The sequence below is a fragment of the Podarcis pityusensis genome (genome assembly GCF_964106645.2).
Source record: "Podarcis pityusensis genome assembly, chromosome: 10".
Taxonomy (NCBI): domain Eukaryota; kingdom Metazoa; phylum Chordata; class Lepidosauria; order Squamata; family Lacertidae; genus Podarcis; species Podarcis pityusensis.
The window spans coordinates 46194929-46205091 of NC_138035.1; the positions used below are offsets into that span (position 1 = coordinate 46194929).

General features: G+C 40.6%; 1 protein-coding gene across 1 annotated transcript; it reads right to left on the minus strand.

Moving 5' to 3' along the window:
- Nucleotides 1–396: 396 nt before the first annotated feature.
- On the minus strand, nt 397–9698 carry SLC35E3 (solute carrier family 35 member E3). Its single transcript, XM_080972035.1, has 5 exons — nt 9005–9698; nt 7460–7570; nt 5686–5844; nt 4315–4397; nt 397–3319 (listed from the first exon to the last, which is right to left on the minus strand). The coding sequence occupies exons 1-5, from the start codon at nt 9392–9394 to the stop codon at nt 3133–3135; spliced, it is 930 nt and encodes a 309-aa protein (XP_080828161.1). The 5' UTR covers nt 9395–9698; the 3' UTR covers nt 397–3132.
- Nucleotides 9699–10163: the final 465 nt, after the last annotated feature.

The window sequence follows — 10163 nt, forward strand, 5'->3', positions numbered from 1 at the left end:
GAGATCTGATTCAACAGAAAAGCGTAGTGCCTCTACTATTTATGGTTAATGTACAACCAAAACAAAGTGCAGAACAGAGCTGAGATGTACAAGTTTTTGATAAAGATTGGTAAGACAAGATGTCAATTTTGCACTAGTGGAATGGTTAGAAATCTGTTTATGGCAAAGTGAGCATATGACTCATAACTTCTCATCCTATGATTATGAAAAATATATAGGGGAACATCAGATATAGAATTGCAGAAGTGCACGTAATATTAGTTTTGCATTGTAGAGGCAGCAACCTTTAACAATACTGTTCTCTTAAATGAAAGCACCACCACCATATCCATAGCTCTTAAATAACTTAAAAGGGAGACAAATTATACTGTTTCAAAGAAAGTCCTTAGGCAAGGCTAATAATTAAGAACTCTTTTATTCAATCAGCGAAACCAAGAATTTAAATAAAACCTCTCTTCATTCTAACTACAGGATGCGTACATTTGGGTTCTTGGTTTGTGCATTTCATTTACATTTTCTGCCACTGAGAAGACCAACTCCAGCTTTCAGCGCCATTTGTACCTTATACATTCTTATTGTACACTGTATTTACAGTAATATCCTACAACTTCAAACCATGTTACAGTTGAATGAGATAGAGAGTTTAACCATTTTATGCTACCTTTTCAGACACAGAATTGACTTGCAGGAACATTATACTTCTTGAATCCACGTTGTTAGAGGCTACTTTGTGTCTTTATAAAGGCATCTGAATTAGTTTTTTGTTTTAATTAAACAGATCCTTGTGGTGTATTTATCTTACAGAAAAGCTTGTGCACAGCACAAAATTAGTGCAAAATTGTTTTGTCAGTGCATACATTGGAACAATACGCACTTCAAGATCATGAAGTTCTGAACATATTTTTCTGCAGCCTATTTTTAACGCTAATTACAGATATTTAAGAAAGTAACTAATTTTGTAAAGTATCTAAAACTGTTAGACATGAAATGAAATGGTCTATCAAAATACAAGACCCCCCCCCCCGGGTATATTAGGCTACTGAAGGATTTGGGCTACAAACACAACCAAAACATTTGAGAACTGAATAATCATTGAACACTGGCCCTTTTCTGAGGTGGTTGTTTCTACATTGTATTGCTCAAATCACTAAAAGAATTTGGGATCTAAGATTTGCATCATAGTTGTGAAGAGACACCTTTATCAAAAGAAATTAGTATACAGTTCATTTTACAGGAGTTGCAGAATTCAGTTATTTGTTCTTGGTCATATCTTCCTAAAACTACAGACAGAAATAAAATACAGGCAGTATATAAAGTTCTGCTTTTGATCATACAAGGCGGGGTTTTTTTACAAACAAAAAAAACCCCAACCAAACAAACAGCATTTTAATGTATTTATCAAATGAACTTTGTAGCTTGTGAGGCAAAAACTATGCACCCTTTCAAAGCAAATTCCTTTTTGGAATCACAGTCTTCTAGTTTTACAACTCAGGCTTACAGTTTCAGTCTTTTATCAAAACTAGCAGCTGTTCGTAACAGTGGAACAAAGGCATGCAGCAACCCTTGGGGCTTGTTCCTTCTATGGAGTTATTCCTTGTATGAAGTAACAAATGACCAGGCTATTCAGATAGATTGCAAGGCCCTTTGGACACAAATTAGCCTGTTTTTTTTTTATTATTAAAAGTGTTACATCATATTTTATTGTTCCATAAGTGAACAGCTCTGCTGGCATTTTGAAAAATATGAACTTACTGCTCAGACATTTTATTAAATGGTTATATTAAAAATTCTTTAAAAATACATGTAGTTTGGTTTAGACAGCAACTAACTACTATGGATGCTTTATTTTCCTTTCCATAAAGTTTCCCCCCCTCCTGAAAGGCTTTACCACCTGACTTCAAAATTTTGCAGAAATCTTTATTTGTTAGTTAAGACATAATCTGCAAATGTCTGGAAGCATTCCCATCTTCCTGTTCAACCCCATGTATTTCTATTATAAGAGGCTGGAGCAGACTGAATCCCTTATGTTAAGGGACCTGAGGATCTTAAGTGCCACCCTACTAGCTCCCCCCCCCCCCCCCCCCCGCAAAGCAAAGCCTCCTACTGCTTAATTGTCAACTTTACTCTGGGTTAATCTTAACCAGCAGTTGAAACCCAAGAACTGAAACTGATTAAAAATCATGGTTATTTATCAAATGCTGCTTGGCATTAGCCATGGTTAACCCTGGTACAGATGCAATTCTTAATCATGCTTAAAGCTTGAGGATGGATAGGGGGCATTACACAAACTTGGGAGAAGTACACAAACTCAGTTCAGGAACAGAAAATACTATATCCATACTGGCCCAAGGTGGCTGACTAAGGAATCCGCCCTCTTCTATGAAAAATTCTAGGACCTTAAACGTGGGTATGAAGAAAAGCATTTCAGATTACAGGAGCCAGCCCTGCAGCCAGTTACATTTTTAAAGAGTTTAGAAATCTGATCACGCTGCAAAGGATCAGACCATTTTAGGTGTCTTAATAATACTAGAATACCGTAATTTTGCTTAACTGTAAATGAAGAAAATCTAATTCTCAAAAACAAATGCTTTCTATTGGATTGTTAAAAATAAATCTATGCATGATTATGTTATACAATATTTCATTCAAAAACAAAATACAAGAAAAAACAAACAAAAACAAAATTTGATTTTCCATTCTTTACCAGATCAAGAAGATACAATGTTCACTTGACTTCACATTATCAGCAGACAGCCTCCTTTCTAGAAATGGTAATACTGACATAATCAAAAGGGCAGAATGAATTCCTTTGGCAATTAATGTCACATCTAACTTGATGAGTCCATTTGGTATGAAATAGTTGAATTCTCTTATCTCAGAATTGCCACTGTAATTATGAACCATATTTTAAATATAGAAATCACTTAATAGAATAGAAAAAAACACCATAGGCCAAGATTGTAGAAGATGAGTTTTTGTAGTGCTTGTTTTTTAAAAAACTGATCCTTTATATAAAAATAACAGAAATGCACTTCCTTAACAGCAACTGGGCGCATCTATTTCCTTATTTTGCTTGTTTCAAAACTAGTGCATATTAAAAGGACTCATTCACCATCCATATCAGTACTTGTTCTATGGACGCTGAACCAGCTTGCTCTTGCCCCCTTCTTGTTCACTAAGTTTGAAGTGGGTATAAGCTAAAATTCCAAACAATGTGCATGTAATTCCAAGGCCTTGATTAATTGATAAAGGATCCTTAAACAAGAGGTACCCTCCCATGAGGGTGATGCAGAATTTGAAGTGTCCGAACATATTATAGCTATGCAGATCTGTTAAGGAGCATATACTTGTCAAATGCAAAACATGCAAAGTTCATTTATCCACTTACTTGTATGTTTGATACAATCCTGTGGAAAGTTTGGCTGCTTAAATCCTATTGCAGTCAATAGGCTTAATAAGCTGCCTAAAAGTGCACAAGGTTGCAGCCCATGCCTGCTACCTAGGTATCCCCATCACCTGCTTAATCCAACTTCTGATTATTTTGTTTCTATACCTCTTAATAGATCAAAAATATCTGTAAGTGGTGTACAGCACACTGAAGCAACAACAGACAACTTAAACAAGCCTGAGTTCTTACTCAGCTGCATTTTGGGTTTTTAGCTACATCTCAGCTACTATAATCAACACTTTTATGCTTTATGTGTAGCAGATCATTACCTACAAACTAAAAATTCATTATTGTGATTTAATTACTATGAAATGATAAATGCATATCCAAGCACTTGAGCACTGAAAAGTTGTGCTAGTAGAATTCAATGCAACTGCTTTCTGGGCACAATTTAAGGGGTTGGTTTTTACCTATAAATCAGACTGTTCCACCATGCTGGCCACTTCTGCCTCCAGTTAAAAAAGATCTCAAGCAGCAGAGCTGGGGGAGACCAGTCTGAAATACTGGAGGATGCTGCCAGTCAGAACAGACAATGCTGGACTTACATGGGCCAATAGTCTGACCTGGTATAAAAAGGCTTCTTATGGCTGGTGGGTTGGAGAATTCTCCATAGCAACTTTTGTGACCAGTGAGGGGTGCGGACAGGAGAGGGTAGAGTAACAGTTACATTCCCCCACCACAGCTGAAGTAGCAGGACTGTGGTTACAAGCCACTGCATTTTTGCAGTCTTGTAATCAGAACAAAACATGTTCGTTATTAGTTGGCTGGCACGCTAATTTCTTTATTAAATATACCAGTGTGAATACTGAAGATATATTTTTTTCAACTGAAAGTGAGAAATAGGACTAAAAAAGAGAAAAGGATACGTGACTGGTGAAGTATTCCCAATGATCCAGTAAATAGATAAGTTCACCATAAAGGCTATGATTCCAGACAGCAGCACCATAAACTGTGGGTAAGTAATAGACACACAAAACAAAACAAAACAAAACAAAACAAAACATGAGCACTGCAACGTGTTTCAAGGCATCACTACATTAAAATGTTTGAACAGCTGTACAACATAATACAGTACAGTATAGCAAATTCACAATCAAATAAGCAAATATGGATTGTAAACAAACAAAACCCATACTGGTTTGCAAAGCACAGTGTTCTTCCTGGAAGTGGTTTGAACAGTTACTACAGGAGGCATGAATTCTCTTTGACCCTGGCAGACAACTTTGGGCCTTGATTGGGCCAGAAGCCACAATGCCATTTTTTCATTCCCAATAATTCCACATTAACATAATGGATTCTTATGTTGTTGGCATATACATTGTACAGATGTTAGCTGCCTTGGGAGTTTCAATTGTTTTATGTCACTGCTGGGAAAGGTTTTATTTTTTTATACTGATTTTTATTATTACAGCATTATACTGTATTTTGTATTATTGTATGCTTATATTTTTTTTCCAAGCTGCCTAGAGAATCTTACGTATTGGGAACCACCTAGAATGAATGAATGAATGAATAAATAAATAAATATAATTCAAATGGAATATTTTATTTTATTTTAAAGTTTTTGTTAATATTTTTTTCTTTGAAGAGTCTGACATACCTATTCCCAAGGAGGATAGAACCATCAACTTAGCAGCCTTATTACTAGAGAGCATAATGCAGTTCTATGTTTACTCAGAAGTAAACTCCCATTATATTTGGTACAGTTCCCTCCAAGTAAATTCATACAGGATTACAATATGAGATAGGCAGAGCAATACTAACCGGGCAGATACACTAGGGGCAGATATGTTGGCATATCTTCTGTGTAAATCAAGCCCCACTGCTTCTGCCCAAGAGGTCTGTGGCTGGGGAAGGGTAAACATTACTTTACTGCCCTTCCATCAACTCCTATAGAGTGAATTTAATTACACCTGTATTTTGGGTGGTATAAGCTGCACTGACCTCTATGGGCTTTAGAGTTCATGAGTAGCTGGACCTTCTTCATAAAATTCCCCATGATTTCAGTAACTGCATGTCCAGATTTACTTACTTAGGCCAGACTGTAACTGCAAAACTTGGGACACTCCCCCACCCTCTATTTGAAGTGGATGCTCCATAAATTATATTTGGCTAAGCGGTTTCTACTTGGAGCACCACTGTTACTATGGATTATCATTTTGAAGATACTACTCAAATATGCAGGCTCAAACTTTAATTATTTTTTTAAGAAAAGCAGACACAAAACAAAGGCTTACCACAGCAGAAAGTGTCCAGGGACCAAATATTCCACCATCGCCAAATACTGGTTCAAAGAAGGGAACGACACACAACAGCATGCCACAAGACATGGGAGCTTGATAGTACAGCAACTGCATAGAGTTTACCTGTAGCTCATGTTGCTTCGCTCCTACCCACTAAAATCAAGAAAAATACATTAATAACCTGTGACATCCAAGTGTAATAAGTTGTAAGGAATCTTTTAGCGCCTTCTACAAAAATGATAACGTAGATATATACATTAACAAAAATCTATATGTACATTAGAGGACAGCTAAGCCCAATTTATCCAAATTTGGGAGGAAAGCTGAAACATTTGGAACTTCAAAGGATTTTTCTTTACACAGGCTTAAATGACACAGGGTTGGGGTTTCTGAGAGATTCAGCATAGGTTTAGATCATCAAGAAAAAAATGCCATGTTTAACTACGGAGTCAAATTACTTCCTGAACAAGCACTAATTTTAACTGGTGGTTATAACAAAAGATATTGGTTTGCAACTACTTCATATAATTTATTTATTTTTTAAATCTTGCAGTACACAGAAGCTGCAAAATTGTAGCTGCTTAGAGAGCAGAAAACTATCTGTTTGAATCTCTTCATATGCAATGATATGAATCAAGATGGTGCTTGGAGGCCAAGACTTCTAAATAAGCTTGCAAACATGGCTGGGCTCTGAATTTAATTTATTCATGTATATACTGCTTACTGTCAAAATAGGCTTCTAAGTAGTTTGCAAAGTATAAAAACTATTTATACAAACACCCACAATTAAATACAAAAGAAAATAATTCAATTAAAACTCCACAGCAATTAAAACAGGTGACTTGGGTCAAGAGACCAAGGGGATGCCTGTGCACTTTCAAAAGCTAGCAGAATACTAACACAAATGGAACCTCTTGTATTTCAGCATAGAGTGCATTCCATAACACTGGTGCCACTAGTGAAAAAACCCACCTCAGCAGCACCACAAACTATCAGGCCAGGACAAGATTAACCAGTTTCCATTTGTTGATTTTAAAGCTGTTACTAGGCAATGGAGGGGAAGTCTGTCTCAGGTAACCTCGTCCAGAGTTGTACAGGGTTTTATATTCAATGCACCTAAATTCCTTGTTCCCTGTACAAGATCAGAACAGAGACTCCTTCCTTTTAGAAAAAAGCAACCTAAATTCAAGTATCCCCTCTCTCATCCCCATTGTGTCTGGTACCTCTTTTGGCCTCTTAATCCTAGCCAGTTTATTCAGAAGTTAACCCACACTGGATTCTTTGGGCCTTCCTCCCTAGTAAGTATGTTTAGGGCTATAAGCTCCATATATCACTTATAAGACCTAACTTCAGACATTTCCCCGTATTTCTTTTTACATAGAAAAGTAGCCTTTAAATCAATGTGTTTGAGAGATGGCCATGATTGAGTTTTATGAGACTGTAAGCGTGATAATGTTAATATGTTGGTTTGTTTAAAACCCAGATTTCACTTTGAATAAATATTGCATATTTAACCCCAAAATAAAGAATGTAGCCACATCATACACATTTGCCTACTGCTTGCAGACAAATAGTTTGGTGTCAATGACCACGGTTTCGTATTTTACAGTTGTCAAGAGTGGTAAATGCACAACAATATATTAGTGGAGGACCTGCCATCTGAGATAGCCAGAAAAAAGGTAGAAGATTTAGGTGTGTTACATCAAGACAGTTATTATTTTGAATCAAAAACTGCATATGATAGTAGAAGGTCATTTTTTTTACTTACCACTTGATAAAGAGATGTCACTAAAACACCGAGGGAAGCAAATACCATGCCAAGAAAGTTAAATTTTACATCATAATAGGAATTTAGGAAAACGCCTAAAGTAATAGGAATCTGTAAAGGAAAGGAAAAAGAATGTTACATGTTCTATGCATTTGCTGCTCATACAATTCAACAGAACAAAACTTTTCTTATCTATAAGCCTCAAAGTCCAAGCTTCAGCTGTCACGTCCAGAGATGCTGTATCAATATATAAATTGATGGAAGCAAAAGAATACTACCAATAAAAGTCACACATAAGCAATGCTATTGAAATGAAAGCAGTTACCACTAAAAATGCATCTCCTACTCAGAACATTGGGCAAGTTTCTGGTGAGATACAAGATTTTCTTCAAGAAACAGCCTAAAAGACCACTATTTTGCACAAGTGCTGTAGCAATTGCATCACATGCAGCTCACAAATATATTGGCTATGATACATCTGAGGAAATAAACATACAACTCAAGTGTAATTTTTGTTTCAATGCTACTTTTTTTTGCTCTTATGGAAGTTTATGCAAATTCAACCCACATATTAATTTACTACAACCCAAACAATTAAGATTCATTTAATCAGGGAACAGCCCTAACTGGGGGGGGGGGGGGGGGCTTAATATGCTTTTCTAGTTTTTTATGCCTCTATTGTATGGTTTTTATCTTTTCAGTGTTGTAAGCTGCTCCGATATGTTTTGTGCTTTAGCGACATATACTTTTATAAATAAAAAAAATTAACAGCATGGTTAGCAATTCTTAACTGAAATGCACTGATATTGAAAATGCAGACATCTCACTACTTCCTATCCTTTCTTATCTCCTATACTTCACAACCTCAGCTGTCCACCTTCTCCATGAGCTTCAGAAGACCAGCATACTGCACTATGCTTTTGAAAAAGGGAAGGGTCACCCCTTATTTAACAGGACTGGACCAAGAAAGCATTTGCCTTCCCGGAACATCACTTCCCTGCATTAGAAACGGGCAATCCGATTCTTTCACTCAGAACCAGCGAGCAGAGTCGTCTGCGCCAGGCCCTCCTATTCGGCAGCAAGCCTGTCTAGGGCAAACGCAGTAAGAAAAAGAAAGGGCCTCTGAGCCTGTGCAGAATGAATTAACGGCCTTCATAAACTGGGACAGGAAAAAAGGCGGGAGAGGCTTCCGGGTATCCCTTCAGTAGCCAAAGCTCTGGTTTTTTGTGCGTAGGGGTGCCAACTTGAATAAAATTATGGGGGGGGGCAGGTAAGCCCCCCCACATAATGGATCGCATGATCACCATTTGAATGGCAATGCCTATTAAATGGGGGGGGGGGGCTCAAATATTTCATTGGGTGGGGGACGAAGACCCCTCGGCCCCGGCTCAAAGTGTTTGAGGGCAGCGATCACCTCGACGTGCGAGAGCGGCTGGCTCCCCTTTCCCTCCCCCCGGGCCTGAGGAAGGGTTTCGGGGGCCGCTCTGCCGGTGCGCGATGGCCCCCCTCCCGCCCCGGCTCTCTGGCTCCCGCCCTTCTCCTCACCAGGGTGAGCTTGATGCGGGCGGGGAAAGTCTTTCCGTAAGCCACGCTCTGGATGAGGACGATGACCGGCGTGGTCATGGCCTTGGCCAGCTGGTAGGTGCCGATGGTGTTGTTCTGCAGGGACAGATTGGTGAAGACCACGAAGCCGCAGAAGCTGAGCGCCAGGGGCAGCACCTGGCGGGGCCGCAGGCTCTTCGGGGAGAAGATGCCCAGCGCCTGGCACACGTACAGCCCCAGCCAGGTGACGGCGAAGTGCACCAGCGTCAGCGTCAGGTTGGGGAAGCCCATCCGCACGTACAGCCACTTGTTCAGGAACACGATGCAGATGGACGCCGCCAAGTTCACCAGCAGGCCCGCCGCCAGGCGGCCCCGCTCCAACGCCGGGCCCATGCTGCCGCCGGCCTCCGGGCCCAGCTCCTCGTCCGCAACCGGCGAGGCAGCCGCAGTAGCCACCGCTGCTGGGTGGTAGGCGGCGGCGGCAGCAGCAGCACTGGCCGCCGCCGCCGCCGCCACCACTACCACCGCCTCGCCCGCCCACTACCGGGCCACGTGGCTCCGGCGTAGGATCTTCCGGGGCCAACAGGCCGCCGGCTCCGCCCTGGCAAAGAAGCAGCTCGCCTCACGGCGGCCTCTTTCCCCTCAGACACTCACACGGGGAGGAGTCCCGCCCCTCTGGCAGGCTTAGCGGAGAAGAGCCCTCGCCTCTCCCTCCGCAGGAACAGAAAGAAACGAATCCTTACTTTTCCCTTTAGCTCGGGAGAAAGGGGGCGCCTGTGCATAGCTGTCAACGTTTCCCTTTTTTAAGGAAAATTCCCTTGTTCCGAATAGGATTCCTCGCAAGAAAAGGGAAAAGTTGACAGTCATGCGCCTGTGCCGAATTACGAACTCGCCTCGAAGAATTCGAGCGGGACCGTTGCCGCCCCTGAGGTGAGCTCGCGCGTTCGAACGACGTTTCGAATGCCACGCCCTTAACGGCTGTTTAACGGCTGCGCGCTGCAGAAGGCGCCTTAACGCAGCCCTGTTGTGCCGCAGTTGCTGGCTCTCGGGCAAATGAGTTACCGGGACGACTGAAAAGCGTTGGACTAGTGGGGGGACAACGGAAAAATAACGGCTCCTTCCCCGTTTGACAGCGTAGCCAGCAAAGGGGGTGCGTGGCTGA